The 24,694-nt window shown below is 29.4% G+C and overlaps 1 protein-coding gene across 5 annotated transcripts in view; it reads left to right on the forward strand.

The window, feature by feature from the left end:
- LOC107451096 (uncharacterized) overlaps nucleotides 1-15,430 on the forward strand; it is a 44,884-nt gene extending 29,454 nt beyond the window's left edge. For all 5 annotated transcript variants that reach the window (XM_016067083.4, XM_016067081.3, XM_016067084.4 and 2 more), the window contains exons 16-20: nucleotides 2,235-2,371; nucleotides 3,414-3,535; nucleotides 4,568-4,627; nucleotides 7,309-7,474; nucleotides 11,970-15,430. In XM_016067083.4, the coding sequence (XP_015922569.1) occupies nucleotides 2,235-2,371; nucleotides 3,414-3,535; nucleotides 4,568-4,627; nucleotides 7,309-7,474; nucleotides 11,970-13,197 (1,713 nt within the window). In that variant the 3' untranslated portion in view covers nucleotides 13,198-15,430. The remainder of the gene's footprint in view (nucleotides 1-2,234; nucleotides 2,372-3,413; nucleotides 3,536-4,567; nucleotides 4,628-7,308; nucleotides 7,475-11,969) is intronic.
- The last annotated feature ends 9,264 nt before the right edge of the window (nucleotides 15,431-24,694 follow it).

Raw genomic sequence — 24,694 nt, forward strand, 5'->3', positions numbered from 1 at the left:
TACTAAATCAAAATAACAAAAGTGCTGTGTTTACAAAAAAAAACTATATAATTTTTTTAAATTGAACATATTATAGTTTTTTATTCAAATATTATGGGTGATATTCTCTCATTTTGTTGGGGGGGGGGGTGGCGCCCAAATTATTTCTTTTGCATTTTGTAAATAACCATCACAATAAAAAGCATTATCAAAAATCAGGAATTTCGTAAAAAAGGTAGATGACGAAATTACGCGAATCAGACTCCTCAAATGCGTGTTTCGTTTCGAGATTAGGTAGTAATAAATGTTAAATACTAGTATAAAAAATATCAGATTTAAAAACTATGGAGAAACCAATAGTAATAACTGTGAAAAATTCAACAGAATTATTACCTTTGAAAGTAAATACTCAAATGCACGATTCGAATTTTCCATTATTTTTGAAATATATTGGGATATTTAAGAACCACGTGAAAATCAATATCAACAGGTGCCAAAAACACAATCGAAACATTAATCGATTTATGATACTATCTGCGTAAACTTTGTGCATCCAAAAGTGATGATCTGACTGCATGATTCAAATATTACGCAAATTTTATGTCGATACATTATTTTACGAAGATTATGTAATAAACTTCTGCAGAAAAGAAAAAAATTTTTTACTTTTCAAACGAAAATTACTCAAATTGCAACAACATTGTCACTGAATGAATTCTGTGAAATGTTGTATCACTACGATTCTGCCACGGGGATATTGTTAATAAGATAACATTTTTACTTTAGCTAACTTTAGTGTTTAAAACATGAATTGCTGATCTGTGGCACTCCTGCTATAGTGTTTAAGGGGGAGTTTCAACAGCAGAATATAAAAACCTTTCTGCTGTTGAAATTAAAATATGCTGACGAACTTTGAGATGATTGAATAGATAGAAGAAAAAAATTGATTCATAAGTTTCATGAAATACTGCCTATTTAATTGTTAATTAGGATTACATGTTTCAAGTTATTAGTGGGTCTGAGAGTTATTAAAGATTTGATTTTTAAAAAAGGGTGCCTTAAACAATTCTAAGAATTCTATTATCAGCTTTCTTTGTTATCTTAGTCTTTAATAGTTGCATTAATTTTACTTTGTATAGTAACATTATCTTATTCAAATAAAACTATATTATCAACATTTGTAATTTCAATATAATTTAGACATTTTTCAAATATTAATTGTCTGATTTGTAAATCTATTAGCATCACTATTTTATCAATCCTCTTGTTTAAAGTTTGGTTCAACAATAATTGCTGTTAATTAGGATACATTTTGAAGCTGATAAAGTCTTGTCCGCTTCCGAGCGCTAACACAAAAAATACAGAAGTGAGAAGAAGTAAAGTTCTTCGTTTCTTAATCTTTCTGCTTTGGATTCCATGAACATTGCAAGAAAAAAATATGATAAGTAAAAGAAAATTGAAATATTTCTTGAATAAATGAAGGAAAAAGTGAATGCGAGAAAATAGTGTCCAGCATCTCACATGTTTATCTAATGACTTTATAGAGGTGCTTCTTTTTACTTTGATCGCTGACGTTTATTTCTCACTTTCATTCATCTTGTTTTGATCAAAATGCTATTAAAGTCAATAATGATAAAATATTAACCAAGTAATATTTAATTAACTCTAAAATAATCAAGTGCACAAGATTACATTCTATAATATGTGTTCAAAAGCCTTACCAGTTCTAGGATAGGGTGGTTCTTTGTTTGCAAGCTGCATGATTACCAAAAGCATGCACATGCTACTGGTTTCTCGATCAAGTGCGACATCCCAGACTTGGAGTGAGCTTCACTCCTTTTCTTTATATTCTTTAACAAACAAGTGCAAAACTAAAATAAAATCGAAGATTTTAAAACCACATTTTAAGTGTAGAGACTAATTTTATTTCTGCTACCGATAAACAAAAAACATCGGAGCATATCTCTTTTGTTAAATAATTTCTGACAGTATCTAATATTTCCCACGTTTTACTTTTAGGTGCGACAAGAGCTAAAATAATTTTCTACTACATAACATGGGTTTTTAAAAAACCTTATTTTTAAAAAAAACCTTATTTGTTTATTTATTGTTTTATGTGCGTAGTGAATGAGATTTGATTAATCATTATTTATAATTTATGTCATTTCTGTGTTTGGGGATTGCAAAATTTAATTGATTTAGGCATGAAAATTAGAAATTTTATCATTACATGCTAAAGGATTCCTATATTTCAGTTCTGTGGTATAAAACTAACAAGTACTCAAGCAGTTTGGGCTCATTTGAAAAGCCATGGTATTGTTCACGAATGTACAAGCTGCCATAGACGTTTCCTTCATAAGGAGCAAGTCCTTACACACATGGAAGCTCATGAGTAAGTATAACGTTTGTTCTTCCCTAGCTACAGTAAATATATGAATTGAAAAATACTGAAGACTTTCTGTTGAAGAAAACCTTAAGGAGAGACCATTAAAACCTCTCCCAGCAACCAGGAAAACATCTGCACCAAATGCGTGAATGGAAACATGAGAAAATATCAAAACAAAAAATTTTACGAAACAAATAATTAGGTTAAAATGTATTCAAAATGTTTGTAAGAGGCTCTTATTTAGAGATCTCTTTTTGACACTACAACCTCATGTTGCAGTCAGAGTGTACTAAAGACGATACTATCAAATGATTTACTCTTAGAGTTGAAAGTTAAATTAGAAGAAAAAAATTTATTTTAGAAAAAACAAGCCTCTCAAATATACAAACCTCTTCGCACCTTTTAATAATATGCAAACTTAACGATATAAAATTAGATGCAAACTTAAACAAAAAACATAATTGTTTATTTAAAATAGCTTTATCATTCATAATTGGTAAATTTGTTATTGCACATAGTTGTATCAATTCGGACAGATTTATTCATTGATGTCTTTTCCTGATGACAACAGAAGTGGAATTTACACACCTAGAAAATGACACGGACTAAAATTAAAATCGTTCAAGATAAATCTGGTTCCTTTGATAACAATTTTGAAATCTATGGAGGTAACCTCTAAGAACCTCCCACCTTCATTAACGACCATTTTACTGTGAAACGGAGAGTGGTCGCTCCCGAAAGGTTTTACTGTAGCTCTCTTCTTTCTAGTAAGAGTAGAGTTTCCCCAAATCTAAATATAATTCGCATCAAAAGTTCAATTAAATTTACCTTGTTTAATTTATCTGTTTGATGAAATAAATTGTTAACAAATAGATAATCTTTTAAAGTAATTTATGTAATAAAACAAGTAAATTTATGTGTTATATCTTGTAAATATATGTGTTTCATGTGGTTAAATAATTTTTATAATTATTTGAAATGTTATTGGCAAAAAAATATTTTTTTAGTCATAGTGTTAATTGCTAACGTTTTTTTCCTCATCTGATAGCCCTCCTGTCCAGTGTCCCTGGAAGGGATGTACTCGCCAACTAGTGACAAAAATTAGTCTCTATTATCACTTGAAAACACACAGGGGAGATGAAAATCACAAATGCCCATTTTGCGAAAAAGGTAATTGAGCAAGGGGGATATTTTATTTTTTATATATGTCTTTTCTGAGTTTATTAAAAATATATTTCATGAATATGATGATACGTAATTATGAATTGTTTCAAACTTAATATTTTAGTTGATTGATTTTTGTGTGTAATAAATTTTATGCAATCACTTATAAATTTAATTTCTCTTTCAAAATTGTATGTAGTTATATATTTTTTGCATAAATGACAGAGATTAAGTTTTTTTTTCCAAAAAAAAAAAAAAAGCTAAATTATAATTTTAAATTTAACTATAAGGTGTGGCTACCATACCTGCCAACTTTTAATCCTTTCAAGTATGATTTTCCCCAGTGGTAGTATTCTGGAATTTGAATTACAATTTTAGGCAGAATCATACACTGTATTTTGAAAAGGTTTACACAGATAAACCCAAATATATTACATATTAATATGTATGCTTAATTTTTGTAAAACTAGTGGTGGTCAAAAAGATAATACCGTTCATAAATACAAGAAATATATAGAAAGCATACATTTTACTACCACTTTAAATATAGAAATAAAATTTTACGCCAAATGCGTAAAAGTTGGCAGGTATGAAGTCTTATGTGACATTTTAAAGAAACAAGGTTTAAGAACACCCTTAAAACTTCTGCTGAAAAGTCCGTTAGAGATTTGTTTAAGGAGTATGGTGAATCATCTTTTCAACCTGCAAAATCAAAGAATTTGTTAGATTAACAAGGTTTAAGGATGTCAAACACGTGAAGAGAACACTATACAATGCTATACGTTAGGAAGATCCAAATGCTGAAAATTGTTTTTTAAAATGCAAACAAATTATAATTTTAGTCTACCATTTAAGGAGCATTTCGGTTTGTTAAAACATGTCTCTCTAAAACAGGATTCTAATAAATAACTGCAATTGTGCATACTTTTTTCCATTTTATTTTTATACTGTTTGTAATTATTTGAATATTTTAAATGCATGTATTGTTTTAGTGTTATGTAGCAAGAATATAGAATGTTTCTTTTTTATATTTTATAGAATTCATTAAGCAAAAATTGCTCGAAGCTCATATGAGGACTCATGAAGCTGATGCTGCAGGTATTCATAATTATTTGTATATATAATTTTTTGCATATATTTTTAATTACAGAATAACACTAAAGTTTTAAAAAATTGAAATATCAAAAATTTAACTTCTAAAAAAGTCTTAATGCTATCAACAGTAGAATAAAGAAGAAAAAAATTTCTTAATTCATATTTTAATAAATAATCAATTGTTTACTAAAGTAAACATTGTCCAAAAGAAATTGTAATTTATAAGAAGAGGAAAAAATTCCTTGCTGATTGCTTAAGAGAAGATAAATTTACCAGTGATGCTTTCTACAGGGTGTAAAGCATTTTTAAAAAGTGCTTATTTTTGATTTACATTTTTTTGAAAGCCTTTAAAAGTGCCTTTTCTATTTGGGGTTTGGAAAAAGTACTTAATTTTCTATATTTTAAAAAGAGATTAAAGTGATTAAAAATATTTTTTGAGTACTTAAAAAGTACTTTAACCCACTGACGGTTCTGCACGTAAAAAGTCGCATTTTAACCTGCAGTCTTCTCTGCATAGCAAAACCGGTTTTCCCATGTTAACTGATAGGGGATCTGTGTGTAGGGGAGAAACATTCTCCCTATTTTGCCCATTTCCGTAACCGCCAGTGGGTTAAAGGTGCTTATTTTTTGTTGAAAAATCTGGTTACACACCCTGTTTGTGAATTAGCAATAGCCACCTTATTTTTAATTGAACGTTGAAGAATAAAAGGATGGTAGGGGAAGGATGGGTGTTCTGAATGTGTTGCATGATTGATTGAAAAGAGTAAAGGAAACAATTTCAATTTGTTTGCATTGATTGCTACCTTTCAATTTTAAATTTATAGAGAGCTTTTCTAGTATGTTTTTTAATAGTTTTCTGTTTTTTATTATTTTTATTTTTAGAAAAATTTTCTTTTAAGGAATAGGAAAATATTCTAATTATGAGGATATATGTATATTTATTATATACATAGCATATATAAGCTAAGCAAAGTCTTATTGGCTTATAGATTTCATCTACGCCTCAACTTGCCGAAGTGAAAAACTTATTTGAATCTTTTTCCGAACAAAATCAATATTTCATAATGCACCAAACAAATATTCACAGCATTATGTTGTCACAAGCACGTTATTTGAACCGAATTAGAGTTAAGCTTGTAATAGAGCTACAGACATGGGATTTTTCCTCTGATTTACGTTCTTCTGTTTTTTACTTTTTTTTAAAATTTTATCATGATTCTCTATAATATTTTAATCATATATATTTCTGAGAATATTGAAAAATAACCAAACTGCCAAAAGTTTTGTATCATGCACATTTGATAATGTATAAAACATGCCAAAGAAAACTTAGAATGCATGGATTGATAAAGATAGGTATTGGGTCCTGACAAGTTTTTCAATAATTCATTAGGGGTGGTTTATCTGTGGGTCATTCACCAATTTTTATTAAATTAAATGTTTTCCCAATTAAACTATAGCCAGTTATGTTAGTTGAGCCTTTCATGTTTATCTAAAGATAATTTAAACATTTTTCAAGTGCTATATTTTGCAATCTGTTGATCAGTTCGTGATATATCAATTAGTTAAATGTTAGTGAAATTTTAAATTACTTGCTGCAAGTTATTCTTAACTCAGATTTTCATGCCTGTGCCAAGAATTTCAAATTATTACCCAAATATTTCAAGTATTTTTTCCAGTGGTAAAAAATCCTTCTCCAAAACAAAATTTTATTTGCCAAATGTACCATTTTATTGCATTTAGTGAGGTCATGAATGCTTAGCGCTTTAACTGTATTGATACAAAATAATCTAAAGTTCAATATTTTTTCAAGCATATTCTACTAATTTTTTATATTTCAGATCCTTTCTTCTTTTAAGATGGTTCAAAACAAATTAAGTTTCCCTAAGTTTAAATTCCAAATGTAGTATTCTAAGAAAATATTTCTACTTTTACAAACATCGGGTGCACATTCTTATTAATATTAAATTATAATTTTTTTGTGAGTAAATCAATTCATCAATTTATATTTATTCATAAAATTAATATATTATGTAAATAAAACTTAGTTTCTAGCAGTTTTTCAAATAAAATATTATAAGATTAAGGATTTTTTAAATTTACTTAATGCGTAACACATTAAAAGTGATACATTACTAAGTTGTGCTATTTAAAATATGTCAATTGAAATTAATAAAAATGTGAGTGATTTTGTTTCCATTATTCGTCCGAAATGAACATTCTGTGTTGAACAATATAGGCTAAATACCAAATATTTGTATGTTGCATCTCTAATTTAGTAGCAGCAATTGTTGAGCAGAATCTTGTATCTGTTTACAATTTTAAAACTTGAAAAGGTTTTTAGCAATTTTTGCAATAACATGACCCTATTTGCACAAATTCTCAAAAGCAGGGCCCTGGTTGAAGGAATGTAACTTAACGCTTATTTTATATTCACAAATTATGAATAGTTTTTTCACACTTTTACAAAAACAGGACCTTTTACAAAATGTCTGGATGGTCCCCTGATAAAAATACCTAAAATTCCCTATGTGGGAAATATTTAGTATATTATGCAACAATAATCATGAAATTTATATTATTTCGTAAATTCTACTGGATGTTTTCCTATTCATGTTGGCAGCTATGATATTCTTACCACTTTTTTATTATTTTTTATGTGACTTCACTTCTTGTTTTCGTAGCTGCTCAAAAGAAGGCGGAAGCTGAAAATGATGAGAAAGAATCTTCAGAAGCCAAGTCTCAGAGTGAAAGTGAATTGATACAATTAGTATGTGCTGGCTGTGAAAAAGGATTTGATGATGAAGATCAATTTGCCAGCCACAAGTGCAAAAGCGAGACAGAAAATGAGTAAGGAGTTTTCCTTTTTCTTCTCCAAAGATTCACTTAAGATTATATTTTATTGTTCAGTCATTGGAAATTGACAGTTGGCTCTGCTTTCATTACGTGGTGTCTGCCGATACTATTGTTCTACTTTTGGGAGAAGAATGTGAACAATCTTGAGGAAGGTTGTCAGTTGGTGATTGTATGATAAAAACATGGGTATCCGCGCCCCTAGAAAGTCATGAAAAATCATGAAAAAGTCATGAATTTCGGAATCGAGGAAAATTTGTCATGAAATGTCATGATTTTAACTATTTTTTTAAAATAAAAAATCATGGAAAGTCGTAGATTTGGGTAGCCGAAAAATTTCATTTGTAAAATGGAATTTATCCCCCCTTTTTTTTGTGTGTGTTTCGAATATCTGAATTTGTAACAAAACTCCCACTCACAGTCATATTTTATTAAAATATTTTTATCATGTTCTTTAAAAATATTGATGTTCTTTCAAAAAATGAAAGTAAAACATTTCTAGATCAAATTATTTTTTAAACTTCTGTGATTTTAGAATTTTTATTATTATTTTTATTTTATCAATTTAAAATTCTAGCTGAAGAAAGCAAGTCATTGGCGATTTTTTTTATTCGGAAATTTAAACAGAAAAATCAGGAGTATTTCTTTCCTTTCTGATGAACAAGAAAAGTATGTTTAGAACATGATTCTGTTAAAAAAAAAGGGGGTGGGGAATTTGCTTTTGTATTTTTCATTGGCTATTTTATTGCTTCAACTCTTTCATTATTGTTTTAATAAATTTAAAATCTATAATTATGAAGATGCAGAATATAACAGTTTTGGCTATACCTATCATTTCACTTACGGTTATTATAATGCTTTTTTAAATTTATTGTTGTGTTTTTGTCGTAGAAAATAGTAGCTTCGTTATGTCATGAAAAAAATTTCCCTGTATGTATTAAAGAAATTTAAAAAGAAAAGGAAAAAAAGTTTGGTGTTAAAATATCCGCTGATGGCAAAAATGCTTCCTTTATTCCTCAACAGTATTGCCAGTACTGCAGTATGTTAAGTGTTTATAGTTTAAGTGATTAAAAATAATAGTTTAAAAATCTTTTTTAGATTAAGATTTATATACATATTTTTTACTTCTCTAAATCTAAGTGCTTATATTTCCAAATTTGAATTTCTCTTTTCGACTTACAGGATGTATCAAAACGTTACTCGTAGCCTAAAAAATGCCACTAGTAAAAACCTCTGTTATTCTCCTTTTTATTTGAATTAAAAGTAAAAAAAACTCAATGGTTAAAATATGCCATCTTTAACTTTTCACCTGATTTAAATAAAATTAATTTTCTGAAAAACATTTTAAAGCTGAAAACTAAAGAGATAGTTTTTAACCATTTCAATTTTTGTTGAACGCTATTTTAAAGCTTTCTAATTAGCAATTAAGTAATCTTATATTAAATTAAAATGAATTATCTCAAGAAACTAAAGTGAACAGATTCTTGTTGATACTTATCTTAATTTGCTTCAAGATATTATCTTCATGTATTTTTTAAAGCAAATGTAGTTATATATCATCAAGTAAATCTCAGGTTTGAATATAGGGACCGTAAAAAAAATTTACTTGTGACAAATGTTTAGCTGCAATATTCACTATATCTTCATTTCAAAATTGTTGAAACTATTTTTAAATCATTTAAAAAATATATTTAAATCATTTTAAAAAATTAAAAATATTATCATTTTAGAAGTATTAAACCTAGTTATAAATTTTAATAAAAACTTATGAGGGGACATTCACTAGCTTACATTTGCAATAGAATTTAGTTATCTTAGTTTGCTTAATCAGGGTTGTCACTCCACAGGGAAAACCTGAAAAATACAGGGAATTTAAAAATCACGTAAAATGCAGGGAATTTTGATTTTTTTTTTCTTTACAAATTGGGAAAATACAGGGAATTTTATTTAGTATTTTTGTCTTTTAAAAAATGGTGACTGCTCAAAACGTAATCTATGGGATATTTAAGGATGATATTTCATCTATTCTAAACTATTTCATTTACTATTACTATTTTATTTCATGCATTATTTAAGTATGTTCAGCTGTTTTTCCAGCCATTAAAACTAATACATATAGTTAGTCCAATAAAGCTCACACATGAGCACAGTAATTGTTGTTCCCTTTTAATATATTGTGTATAATATGTACAGGGAAAACGCGGAGAATTTTTTTCCTCCAGATTTCAGTGGCAACCCTGTTAATACCCTGCACATTCTTATGAATTTAGTATGCCCAATAATAATCTTTTAAATGTTTTTGTTGGGTATACATTTATAAATAATCTATATTTAAATGTTAAAAATAACCCAATAGCTTAAATTAAATAATAATTTTAAATTAAAGTTATTTTTGCAATATAATTGAAGTAATTATATATTAATTCAAAGAATTAAATGAGCATCTCCATCTCAAATATGTTTAAAATTTTGCTTAAAAAGTTTTTATGGTGGTTTTTTTTAATCAAAAAATAGTATTTTGCTAGGCACAAATTATTTTATCATGATTGTGCAAAATCTTTGAAAATGTTTTTGCTGTTAATGTTATACGTGTGTATATGTTTATATTATTTATATATGTATATGGCCAATAAATCTAGGAAACGAAATTTGAGTTTAAGATACCTTAAAAATACTATATTTTTAACCAAAGAAGAAAAAAAAGTAAAACTTTCTGAATGTTACTTTCAAGTGCTTGATATCACTTTAATTTACGTTAGTGAATACACATGTGCTAAAAGTTTTCTTTTTTGCCTTATAATGCATTTCTGTTCATTAAATTGAATAAAATGTGAATTTTATAAAAATATTTTAAAATTTTTCTCTTCAGTTTTAAGAAAACAGCATTTTAACATACAGACATATTGTTTACAAATATATTTGTTCGTTGATACTAGCTGTCAACAAATGTTTCTCTCCTAAACTAAAAATTACTCTTACGGTTTCCTTTGATCGATAAGAGCATCTTAAAATTTAGTAGAATATCTGGTCGCCCATTATATTTCTTTAAATGCTAACTACCTAAATCTAAATATTTGTTGAATTTACTTTTGAAATAAAAAAAATAAAAAAACTTTATTAACCAGTATAGATGTTTTGTAACGTAATGTGCATGAATGATAAAAGGAAATTTGATAAAATTAACTGGAGAAGTCGATGCGATCCTTAAAATTATGAATTTTAGAATTTACTTTAGAAGAAATCTTTAAGTATCTTTGTAACAAATTTGCATTATGTCATCGCTGAAGTCTGTTGCGCAGTGAACTGACCATAAAGACACGGTTCCCAGTAGAACACCGAACTCAAGCATCACTGGCTGCAGTCAGTGCACGAGTGGGTGATAACTTTGATCAGCCTGCGTAGGGATCAAAGGTGCGCGGTGTCGGTCCTCGTTAAACTGTACTTCCGTAGAGTGCTTGATTTCGCAATCATGTCGTCAGGCTGCCAAAGCAGGGGACCAATCCCCTCTGCAGAGGAACAAAATTGCAGAGTCATGTCTTCAGATGATCCTCGATTTCTTGATTTCCTAGACCGTCGTCAATTATGCAGCTCTAGTGCGATGTAAATTTCTTTTTTATAAAGAGGTTTGGATTATTTAAAACTACTAGCTATAGAATTGTAAATAAAATTTATCTCTTCTGATAATACACAACAAAGTAATATAAATTTGTAAAAGTTTTTCTTTTTCATCTATAACAGTTATCATGTATACTGTTCATTAAAGACTTGTATGCCATTTTAATTTTCCTCTATGGGAAGATTTTCTCTGTGCTCTATGGGAAGACAAAGGCACGTGAATAATATTTGAATAAAATCACATTCTCTAAAAATTGGAAGAAAAAAAAACTAGTTTATAATTCAAATATATTTTAAATTCAGAAGCAAAAAGGTTTTTTGGTGCTAAAATGAAAGTATTAAGGGTAGTATTAAAATTATAAATACATTACTAGTTAACCTACGATTTTAAAAACACATATGTTAGCAAAATGTTCCAATTTCAGTGAAGGTAATTTCTACAGGATTAATTAGAGGAATTAAATTAAAAATTATCTTTTTTAAAAGAAAAATAATGAAACTATTTTATTTTGAAACATATTCATAGAATACAAATTATTAACCAAAAAAAAAAAAAAAAAACCATTCTCATTTTTCTAGTTTTTTTGATGTTTTATGTAATTTTATTATTTTTAGTGATTATTGCAGAATAAATGTAAAGCCAAAAATGGCACATCTGTGTTACATTTCAAGGGGGTTGAAAATAATAATAAAATTTTTTTTTATTTAAATGCTATTAATAAAATAACAATTTTAAAATATGAGTATTTTTAGTAAGCAGTAGCTTTTCACTTACAATTTTATTTAGAAAATATGGTGTTAAAAAAATTGCAAATATTGCTTTTTTGTTATCTGTATTGACTTATAGTTTTAAACATTTTTTCCCCTTATTTTTCAGGATGAATAAACTTGCCGATTCTCCAAAACAGTCAGAAATTCCAATCATTGATACAGAAAAGTCTGAAGCTGCAGTTTCAGATGAAAAACTTTTTTTCGCTGAATCTGAAGAACCTACATCTGAAACAAAAACAGTCGATGAACCGGATGAACCCGAAATGTTCACCCAAACAAGTCAGTTGACTGAAAAATCCAATGCCGATTCAGAAGTAGTCGATAAAGTTTCTGAGAATTCTGCTGAAATAAATTTGATGGAAGCCAGCGAATCACCAAAAGAAGAAAGTGGTAAAGTTGAAAAAGACAGCGAAGAGGAAAAAGTTTTGGAAGTTGTGTCCGAAAACAGCGAAGATGTAACAGATAAAGCTTTAAGTTTGGATGCTGAATTGTCGAATAGCAATGATGAAAAGAAGGAATTTTTGGATAGAGTTCTGTCAATGTCTAACCAAGAGAGTAATGATGGTTCTGCCCATTTTGATGAGTTATCTAGTGAAATGGCCCTTGCCATCGATAAAGATCAAGTAATGCAGATGGAAGATTCAGAATCTGCTGCCAGTCGAGTCGATTTACCAGATACTATTGTAAGTCAAGAAACAGATGCACCCGCTTCTGAATCGGACGTCGCTAATCAAATTCCTGACAAATTTCTAGAACCTTCGTCCCAGTCAGAGTTTTCAGAACCTGCGGATACTGAGCAACAAATAATCTCAAACTTGGCCAGCATTGGGGAAGATAGTAGCATTGATGAAACATTACAGAGCAAAGATGATGAAGCAGGGGTGAGCAAGGAATCGAGCAACGGGCAACAGATTTCCTCCGAACCAGATCAGGAGCAAACAGTCGTAATGATGGTTGCAGATCATCAAGACGATAGCCAAGAAATGGAACTAGAATTAGCAGATGACGGAACCTATGCCGGAGCCACACTTTTAAAAGTACCAACTTCTGATGGCAAACAAGTCCTTTTGATTCCATTTAGCTCTGCAGATGGAACCCAGGTTTTGTCGTTACCTCCAGGTTTGACGCTCGAAACTGATGGTTCTCCTCATGGACAAAACATACAAATAGCATTAGAAGACACGGGAAGTGTTGATGAAAATGGAGAACAAAGGTTCCTCCATGTACCCGTGGAAGGTATGGGCGACTTGCTTCAAGCGGGGGAAGATATTCAAGTAGAAGAAAAAATGGCAACGGACTCTATCGTTTCCGACAGCGACATTTCTCTTCACTGAAACAAAGGAAAATATTTGTTAATGTATATCTGCTTACCTTGTCAAAAAGAAGAAGAAAATAACTTGTTTTTTGTTATTGTTTTTTTGACTGGTGGAATTCCTATGGGGTTTTTAATTCTGACATTTGATTAAATAAATATTCTTTCTATACATATGCTTCTTTAAAAACAAGTAAAGGAAATGAATACTAATGCATCGTAAAAGAAGAAAAATAACATCCTGTTATTAAATCTTTTAGTTTATTTCCTGACTAATTTAAGTTTAAAGTTATACATTTGTTTAGTTATCTTTTACTTATAAGATAATTCATTTATCTAATTAAAAAAAAAAAAAAAAAGAATTATTTCCTTTTCTTGTTTAATGAAAGCAGCAACATTAAAAACAAGCAGTTATATTAGAGAAGAAGTTCATTTGAATGTCGTGTATAAATAAGTGATTGAAAGCTTCATTTGCGGATAGTAGGGGAGTCTGTATATACATGCGGTAGTTAACTCTTCTTCTTTTACTAGTCTTTGGAAATCATGCAAGCTTCCCATCTTTTAACTTCACCCTCCATTGGACAAGTGCTATTTTTAGAGGTTTACTTAATAATGTAAATAATTAAAAATATTTTAAGTGTGTTGGAATAGATTTAAATTATTAACTTTCAATGCATTGCCGAAAGCCATAAAAAAATTTTCTGAACAAAAAAATCCGAGTTGTAAATTCTTCAGTTAGCCACTCTTTCAAGTTATTTAAGGACTTCAAAATATTAATTGAAAATACTGTGCAATGTATTTAGTGGTGGGTATTTTTTCTTAAAAAATACAGTAATCTTTTTGTCATTTGGAATTACGTGAACTAATTTAAGCTATAAACCCGTTTAAAAATTTTTAAAAAAAAAACTCATTTTGGTTTATATTGGCAGCAATATTTTTATACCTCACACTTTAAGAGCAATGACTGTTTACTTCATAGATTTGTTTTTATATATTTTAGTTGCATGTAAATCCCAAAACACTAAATTAGAAAATTAAATTAAATTTTTGAGAGTCCTTTCCTTTTTCCGTGACTTATCATTGTTCCTTAGAAAGCTTTTCAAATTTATTTAAAAATGCATATACCAAATCATCTTACGCTTCCATCATATTAATTTTATAAAGGTTGAAGTTGGTAAATAAAATTGGTGTTCATTTCATTTCTTTTCATCAGTGATTACTGCATCTCTTATATAAATATGTTTTGGCTTTCTGTTATTTTTTCTCTCACTTGTATCGATAATTGGCTTTATCATCCATTAAATTGTAGCAAATGAATAGAAATGTATTTAAAATTTTACATCATACAAATAAATATTTTTAGTTTCTGTAATTTAGGTTTTTTCATTGTCTATGCATGCAAATAAGCTAATAAAATCTATATAATAAACAAGCTTAACTAAGCCTAAACTATTGATGTGATATATTTGAACTAAAATCTAAATTTTCCCAAGTTTTTGTGCATTTGTATTTAGCCAGAGAATTTAATAATTAACAAGTTTGACTCTTTACAAAATTGGGGATTGTTAGAATGAAAATGTTTAAAGGAAGGTATGAAATCTAATATTTTTGCTGAACCAAGATTATTTTTACTTATTACAATTTTAAAATGAAGAAAATTATTTCAGAGGGAGAAATAATTAAAATTGAAACTTTTTATTCCTAACTTAAAAAAAAAAGAAAAATTAAACCTCAACTAAATGGAACCGTTACAAATTTGTCTTTGTGTAAGGAACGGTTACTGACCTAAGTGCCTAGTAAATCACTGGTAAATTTAAAATACCTGTTACTCAGTACCTGTTTCTTCTATGATGTCCCGAAACCGTTTTTTTAACTTTTTTTCTCTCCAGAAAACTATTTCAGCGACACTTCATTTATACAGTTATTTAATGTATTTTAATTGTTAAACTGATAAGGCAGCAAATTGGAAGACTGGCTGATTCTATGGTGTCGTATGATGACGTCACGCGTGAGATTCTTTTGACGGATTTAATTTTAACGACTCAATTTTTAATTTTAGCGTCTGTTCAGAGATTCACAATATCTATCACTGAAGTAAATGTAAGCTTTCAATTTGCTGATTTAAATTGATAAAACAGTCTGTGTTTGAAAAAATGGAATTCTATCAATATTTTCTTATATCTGCTTATTTGTTTAATGTATTAACACAAACCTGTAATGAAGCTTGAGTATAAAAATAAAGCATATACATAGCGTTTTGTTTAGTTTTCTATAGCATGAAATTGATTTCTTTTTAGCTACGAAAAAAATGGTGCTGTAATTTCACGATACAAATTAAGGTAAGTAAAATAAAAATTAAGCCAGTGGTTCCTGAGCGTATGCTGGAACTAGAAAAATGTTTCAATTTTGTTCATTTGATTTTGTGATAAATTTTAGTAGATTGATGGCAAAAGAAAATAATGTATGCTTGCTGAGGTTTTTATAATGGTAGAAACCGAAAACCCTAATAAATTTAAATATTACTGGGTAAAAATAGCATTAACTTAAGTTGCTTAAAAATAATTGTTTGCTTTTGGCGATCCGACCGCTTATACGCATTGCTTGCGTTTTTGCCGCATTAGTTTTTATTTTTTCATCAATTGGAATTCGGAGAGTGGAACCGTGTCAATTGAAGGTTTTTTTTATTTTTAGAAAGGACCATAGTTAAGGCTCCTATACTATCAGTCTATATATATGGGTCTAATTCAGGGGCTTTAGTCAAGGTGAACGACGTCCTCAAAAAAACTGATGGCAAATTTTCTAAAAGAACATTCCAAAACTTACCTTCAACAGTTTTAAAAAAAACTTTATTTTAGCGAATCTTTGTTCGAGATTTCTGCTCTCGAATACTAAATAGCAATAGTAAAGCAAGGAGCTTTCAAACATCCGTAGAGAAATTTCATTCCATTTTATATTTTTGAGGTTGCTGGTAACAGTTAAGCATACTGGTTAACTATAAAAAATACCTGTTACTTAACAAATACCCGTTAGTGGAGTCATTTCTATACATGCGGAACACAATTTGGTTTTAGATATTTATATGATAAATAACGCACTTACGAGTGAATGCTGTCAATATAAACGCGTGTAGCAATGCAACCGAAAAGAGATTTGATTATAACTTGTAATCGTCAATTAAAAAGGAAAGCTTTTTCCTCATCACTAACAATGAATGGTAACAACAAGCTTCCTATGACCGGAACGGACTCTAGAAAACTTCCGGTGCGGACAAGTTCGATTTCCTAGAACGTTTTGTGTATTATCAAATGTAGGATTTGAGTTTTTTTCCAGAAATAATCATGATTTTTTTCAAATTATACTGCCGAACGAACCTCGTTAAGACGGAGACGAAGAGTAGCAAAAATCTTTTCGTATAAACCGATAAAATAGCAAAAACCATTTAAGATGATTTTGAAATATAAATCATCAAAGTAAAGAATTTAAATAATATCTTTAGTAGAGAAATAAACGTAATTAATGAAATGTATTTAAATTAGACTTTTAAAAAAAAAATGTTTAATGACAGTTTCTTTTACACATCTTCATTCCTTTAACATTTCCCATTCGCAGTGGTCAAAGCCACAGTAGTCACTACTTTTTTTGTTGTGTACGTGTTTTACATTTTTTTATAAATTAATGTAAGATATTGGATAACCTCGACCCCCCCCCCAAATGTGGGTAGAACGAAGCCGACTCGTCTCCGCGACAGCCCTCCCTCTCAGGAGAGGAGGGGCGATTCAGTCACCAGTATTATAAAGTAATGTAAGTACAATGCAAACAACAAGAAAAACAGAAAACGAACCGAAAAACGATAGGCAATCTCAACGCTTGAATACGCCATCTGGGGAGAAGACCGGTTCCATGCCTTCGTCAGCCGTTCTTGTTCCCTCTCCCCCTCTTTTCAGTTGCATAGGAATGTACTAGGATATTTTTCCTTTTCTTAATATTTTTAGTGTTTAATCGTTAAAAATATTTTTTATAATTTCCATGACGCTTTCTTTTAGAATTATGTTTAATGTAGTTTTCAGTTCCATATAGTTTTTTAGAATGAAAGATTTTAATCTATTTAAAAATCAAGACAGAAAGCCACACGCTAATGATGAAAACATGCAAAGTGTTGCCATAGGTTCATAGTTCTGCGCTACGCCACCTGTAGCCAAAAATCGTACTTTCTCTGATTAAACGTACCTTTTTTTTTGACGTATTCGGATTTCTGATTCCCAAAATATACGGGGTAGGGGTAGCTACAATTTGAGAAATATGGTCTCAATAGTTTGTCAGTAAGGGGGCAAGGAGGCAATTGCCCTCCTATCGGGACGAACTTAAAAATCGTCGGGAAAATGCTACTGTCTTGAAAAGAAATATATATATATATTTTAATTTGCACTTAAATAGTGAAAATATTTATGTATGCTTATAAATTCAATTATAATTGTTCACATATGAGTTAAAATATTAAAATAGACTAGAAATACCTGTAGCTACCAAGCTGTCTTATGAACTACAATAGAAAAGACCTTAATTAGTTTTTGGTTAGAATGAACGTACTATTCCATCAGCTTATCAGGAAAATAAATTTTTTCTTTTTTAATACACCAAAAAATTTATGATTACCAAAATGGACATACAACTCACGATTGTAATCTTTGCTGTTGTCGAAGAAATTCATATTCTTGTCAAAAAATGTTTTTAATTTATTTATCTATTTATTTATTTTTTAATAATGATAATAATAATAATGAGAATTTATAAGACAAATAAGAATCTGTAAAAGAATTTCATTTATTTATATATTTATGCTTTTTTTTTTGTATTATTATAGACACTGCTTTCTCCGAAAGTGTGAGATGAGGGAAAGGCAAAATTGCTCAGCAACTCTTTTTATCGGCATATAGTGCGTTTATATTATAACGAAATTTATAATCCATTGACATTTTCCCATTGTTTTTTATAACATAAATAATATATATTCTAGAGCCGATATGACTTATATGATAAGTGATTAAACGTTCACTTCCCATTGATGAAACTTGGGTAAGAATTCGGATACTGCTCTAAGTTTGCTCTGACAACAGAGTTCCGACATCCAGTGGTAAAAGGATCATGAGAGACAATAATCGTGCTCTCGAGCTATCGAGTACATTCACGTTTTTTTCCTCAATTCCTACTATTTAGTAGTTCACACTCTCCCAATATATTGTTTAAATTTTCAATCCTCAATAAAATACTTTTTAATCATCCATTCAAGTTCAAATACATTTTTTTTAAAACTTGCAGTGGATGACACTTGATGTTAATACGGTTTTTCAAATATTAATTCATTCACTAAATAGGGATGGGGGAAAAACGAAATGGAATTTTTTGATTGGTTAAGCGTTAGTCGTTGATTTAAATTTTACTATAAGCGATCCAGTTTTCATATTCCTCCCTGCAGAGGATCAAAATTGTGATGGCATGTCTTCGCATCATCCTCAGGGATGTTTCCCAGACCGACGCCAATAGCCCATTGTGCAGCTCTAGTGCGACGTAAATGAATTACAGCAACTTCATTCTATAAGTTAAAACATATTCTGCCCTACAATTATAAAAATACACTTTTCGACGCTCTCTTAAATTTCTCGAGAAATACTTTAAAAATATCGGCAATAAACTACGAACAAAAACAAGCATTTTTGATCATCCTAGGCCAGAAAATATAGCAATAAACATGTGACTTACATCAGTTTCTTCGGTTGTTGTTTGCAGTAATTGTATGAAATTTAAAAAAAAAAAAAAAAAAAAAAAAAAAACCAGCTTAAATATTTATAAAAACTAATTCTTTGTCTTAAGTTTCTTTGCTATAACTTTAAAAATATTTAGCAAAATTACTGGAGAAGTTTTCAACTGATAATAAAATTAAAAAAATCGTCAGAAATTGCTGAATATATGAGCATTAAAAGTAGTTCCTTAATACTGCGCATGCGTGCAATTTAGTAAATGAATAAAGTCCGATTTGAATGCCTTGAAAATTTAAAATGTTTCTAGCAATTTTCTAAGTAGTTTTTGTAATTTTTTAAAGGAAGCTCTGAATGATAAGATGTTTTTCATAAATTTTATTTTACAATATTAAACAAGATTTATTAAAAAGTACATCTTCCACAGAAATATGTTTCTTTCACACTTTTTTTTTTTTTTTAATATCATCACATTTTAATTTACGGACGATTATTGTAAGGTATTATCACATGTTATTAAATTTTGTCTTAATATGCAAAATAAAATTAGTGGAAAATCCCTCATCATTTAAAGGATTTCTTCAAAAAGAAAAAAAAAACTAGTACTTAGAAAATTGATAAAAACTTTTAAAGTTTACGAGATATTCTAATCTTTTTTCATTAGTTACTAAATACGATTCACTCACTAAAAAATTTTGATTTTTTTTTTCTTTTCCTTTTTTTTAGCATATGCCCAGTATAAAAGAATTACTTTAAATACTCATATCTTGCGCAATTTTAGGCGAATTTTTTTTTTTTTAAAAAGATAATCTTGTTATCAATTGAAAATTTCTTCGAAAAGATTGTTTAATTTTAAATACTTTTAAAGTTCTCGCAAAAAAAGAAAGGAAAAAAAAGTAAGACAAATAAAATAGTGTTTTATAAATATCCCATAAATATTCAAGCTAAGTTTATGAAATTTCATGCCATCATTGCAAACAACAACAGAAGTAACTGATATAAGTTACAAGTTCATTGCTACATTGCTGGCTTAGGATGATAAAAAATACTTGTTCTCGTTCGTATTTTATCGCCGGTCTTATAGAGCTCTGAAAGCTTTAAAATTGATTGAGAAATCGCATGATCTAAACATCTTTAAAGAAACAAAATATTCCTCTAAATGTTTAGAGAAAAATTAAGAAAAAAAAAATAAAATGTCAGAAACTGAAAGCGTTGCAGGCATTATTGTAGGGTATTGTATAGTTTAAAATAATTTAGTTACCTTATAATTTTTAATCTTTTTTTTTTTTTTTACCTTATCCTTTTGAAAGTATGCTCGAGATCTTTCAAAACATTCTAATGAATTAAAATAGTGTTCCCCAACCCCCGGTCCGCGGACCGGTGCCGGTCCGTGGATCAAGTGGTACCGGACCGCCCATTCCATTAAAACTGAATTTAAATTCCTAGGTTTATACCCCAAATTAAAATTATCTGTGCTCCATTAAAATTTTATTTATTTAAAAAAAGTGACCCCCCAAAGGTATAGACATAAATTTTTTAATGTTTGAAATGTATCATTGTCTCCGATTACTCCCTGATGGAACCGTCTCATTGCAAGGAAACAAGCTCAGGGTTCTCATCGATTTAACGTTCTAGTAAGCTAAAATGTTAAATCACTTTGTATTTATATTTTGGTACAACTGTATTTTATTTTGATGGCATGTTTAAATACAGTTAAATTAAAATTAATAAATTAAAATAATCTAAAATGTAAACAATCAAAGCCCTCCCCCCCAGCGGGCCGTGGTAAAATTATTAAACGTTGACAGGTCCACGGTGATAAAAAGGTTGGGGAACACTGAATTAAAAGACAAAAAAATAGGGAGATTTCGCAAATTTACGTTAGCACCCGTACGTAAGATTTTAACAAATTGCGCATGCGCACTCTTAGTGCGCATGCCCCATGGAAGAATATCAAACTTACGTATGTGAAAATAAGACATTTCGCAAAAAATCCGTAAGTTAAAAACGATACTGTAGTGAAATATTTTTTTAACTTCAACTAAAAAATCAAAACAAACATCAAAAATAATGGGCGGCATAGACGATCTCTTCATTCAAACAATTGTTGTAATATCACATGATTCATTTCTAAATTTCATCAACATATTTCTTCAAATTCGCATTTAATGTCCATGTTTTAAGTTCAGAGGTAGGCTCAAACAGAAAACAACATTTAACAGCTATAAACAGTATGCTTGTATAATTTGTCTAAAGTAAGAACTCCCCATGCCATTCTTCTGAACCCGTGGCGGCGACTATGGTAACGAGGTATAACTATTTGAAGTAGAGGTGTGGGGTTCATTGCTTAAGACAGATTATGATTCGCGTCGGCGAGGGAAAGGGATTCTTCGATTTACTGTATTAGCCCTAGAGTGAACAGAAGCTACCCTCCATAAAATGCGCTATTCAGACTTTGTGACGGGGGGAGTTCTTACCGTAGACAAACTATAGCTTTGTCTTTGTAGCGTTAATCTCGCCAACATAACGTAAAGATACTTAGCATCTAAAATAAAAACGAGCATGCACTGTTTGCTTCAAATCTTGAGCACGGCAGCGTATGAAATCTCCCTAATAACTCAGCTAAAGCAATTTACCTAAAACCTTTATGAAACATCTTTTTATACTGAAAAAAAAATAATTATTATTTTTTTATTTATTAATAAGTAATGTAGCCGTAATCGTAGAGTTTCATTAATATGTCAACATGGTTTAGATTTTGGAAAGTTTCGTCAATAAAACATTTAACTTTTTTTTCCCCCTTCAGAAATAAACAAACAGATAAAATAAAAATTTACGAAAAAATTTTTTTTGCTGATGATTTAACTGATAAAACTATCTTGGAAAATTTAAGTGGTGTATTAAGATTTACATTAAGTAAAAATTAAGTGTAACATTAAGATTTTAGAAAAACCGTATGACTAAATAGTTACTTCATAGCAACTATTAGTCAAAGAAAGCAACATCCCGATCTACAAATTTGTGCGTAATCACGTGAATGATAATTTATATATCGAGATCTATAATCCATTATATATCGAGATCTATAAGATTTTAGAAAAACCGTATGACTAAATACTTACTTCATAGCAACTATTAGTCAAAGAAAGCAACATCCCGATCTACAAATTTGTGCGTAATCACGTGAATGATAAATTATATATCGAGATCTATAATCTATTATATATCGAGATCTATAAGATTTTAGAAAAACCGTATGACTAAATAGTTACTTCATAGCAACTATTAGTCAAAGAAAGCAACATCCCGATCTACAAATTTGTGCGTAATCATGTGAATGATAAATTATATATCGAGATCAATTGATTTGTGAATGATTCATAGCGGGATTTGAACTCAACATAGATGCGTCAATGGTTTGGTGTTACGCTTTATGATTTACGAATGATTTGACCACAACATTATAAACTTTTACGTTATCTCGTGATTTATAAATCTAATATCATGCTTTTAAATCAAGTTATTTATGAATTATTCGTAGTGTATTTTGAACTCAACATAGTGATTAATATATTTTTTACATAGTCACGTGATGTACAGTCGTAATTACAGATAGTAATTAACGATATTTAATTACGGCTCACCTATTGAAGCGATTTTCAAATCTCACATCGGGAATTGGGTATAATATAAAAAAAACACAACTACTTCCACTTAGTAGGAATAACATTTACCATGACGCAATGCTAAATTCTATGCCACTATCCACATAAATCAATTATTAATCAAAAATCGAATATCAATTACTTTTCTTTATAATGCAATAAAATCTGGCAAGCAGCTATTAAACGATCAAACACTTCGTTTGTTTATTTGTGGCTTGAAGTTAGGCTCACAGAAAATGCCGTTCATGGGTTAAATTTAGTAGGAATAACACAACCTGTGACGTAGGCTATAGTATACCCAATTGAGGAACCTGCATGCGTAGGGAATTGCGATATGTAGATTATTTTAAAAAATTTCTATAGTTTAAAAAACAACGAAAACTAACTCAGCACGTTCAAAATTGATCTGAATTTTTTTAAAATTATAACTTAAAATTAAACTAACTTCACGTGACTCAAAAAGAGGGGGAGGATTGCTTATGACGTCAGAATGCACTTCCTGGGTGATGCTTTTTTCGAATCTTATTTTTGACAAAATTGTTATATTTCTTTGTTATAATGTAAACAGAGAAGGATATTTGGTTCGAAAATTGAATTTCTATTCCAAAAATATTAATTTTGTTATTTTAAAATGTTATAAGTAAATAGAATACATAGAAAGAAGAACTGTTTTGGAATTTCTTCACCTAACGCCAGATAGGAAATGGAAATATTTAAGATTTAGAATTTTAAGTTTTTTACTAGACATGCAAATTATTCTTAACCCTTTATTTATTTTTACGTATTTTTTTTTATTCGTAAAACCTTTTCCGCTGATCAACTACAAGAAATAAGTATTTATTTATTTGTAATAATTTTTTGTTATGAAATTCAATTTATTCCGAGTATTAACTGATCGCGAAAGTTGTATATTAACATTTTATGATATTATCAGCTGAAATATGTTAGCAAAATGCATTTCACGAAATAAAATGTATAAAATTTTTCGTTTTTTTTTTTTTAAAAAAAGTCTAAAATCACTATAGAATTTTTTTAAACCATAGGTAGCTTAAAGAGTTTAAGTGCGACGTAAATAAAGTACTACCACTTCTTGAAAAATTAAAATGAAATATGATTCTTAAATGTTCGATTTTTGAAATTGAAATATTGTTAAAATTGCAAATTTTATTTTGAAATTTGCTGATTTAGAGACATGATTTTTTAAATAATTTGAGGAATGTTTTTTCGGGTTGAATTCTCCCCCCCCCCTGCTCCTGAGAAAATTTCTGTTGGCGCCCTTGACTAATAAATAAATTGGAATGTAGAAAGTTTCGTTAAAAGAAAAAAAATTATTAAAAAAAAAAAACACCCAGGTTCCTTATTATAAACTCTCCAGATTATTAGCGGAAACCACCACACGTGTTAAATATCTATATATATATTTCTCTTACACGGCGATAAAAAAAAGCCTCATTACAACTCCCCGAATGGCTAGAAAATCGACCAATGATTGCCGCTAAAAATGTCACATACCGAATCTAGCTCAGGTGGCTCAACATATAGCGCTTTTAAAAACGGAAACTGAAATAACACTTCAGCTGCGGCAATCTCATACTATTAAGCTAGGCAGAAGAGAGTTGTCTTTGTCGATAGATCTCTATTTTAGTATTTTGTCGAAAGCGCTTTTTTTCACGAATTTATATGTTACGAATTTAGTTGACGATATTTGATTTATATCACGATATTTGTTTTATTATTGTTATTAGTTATTCATTGAAAAATGTCTCAGTCAATGACTCTTTATTTGAATTCAAATTTATTTTAATGACTTAGTATTTACTAAAGAGATGTAATTTAAAAAAAAAAAAGTTGATGTATGGATTCGAATGATTGTTTTGAATTCTTAGAATTTTGTGCATTTGCAATGTACCTAAGTTAGTAGCGAGTGAAGTAAACCATATAAGATTGCGTAGCAATTTTCGGGGGTTGGTGAGCGTGAGCGAGCAGGGGGAGCAGCCCACTAGTTTTAAATAAATTTGAAAGATCACAGTTTTGTCTGGTTGAAAATCGTGGAGAGAGTCGGATAAATATGTGTGCTATATAACCAGTCATCAGATGATCG

This window comes from Parasteatoda tepidariorum, chromosome 5 (assembly GCF_043381705.1).
Source record: "Parasteatoda tepidariorum isolate YZ-2023 chromosome 5, CAS_Ptep_4.0, whole genome shotgun sequence".
NCBI classification, from domain to species: Eukaryota; Metazoa; Arthropoda; class Arachnida; order Araneae; family Theridiidae; genus Parasteatoda; species Parasteatoda tepidariorum.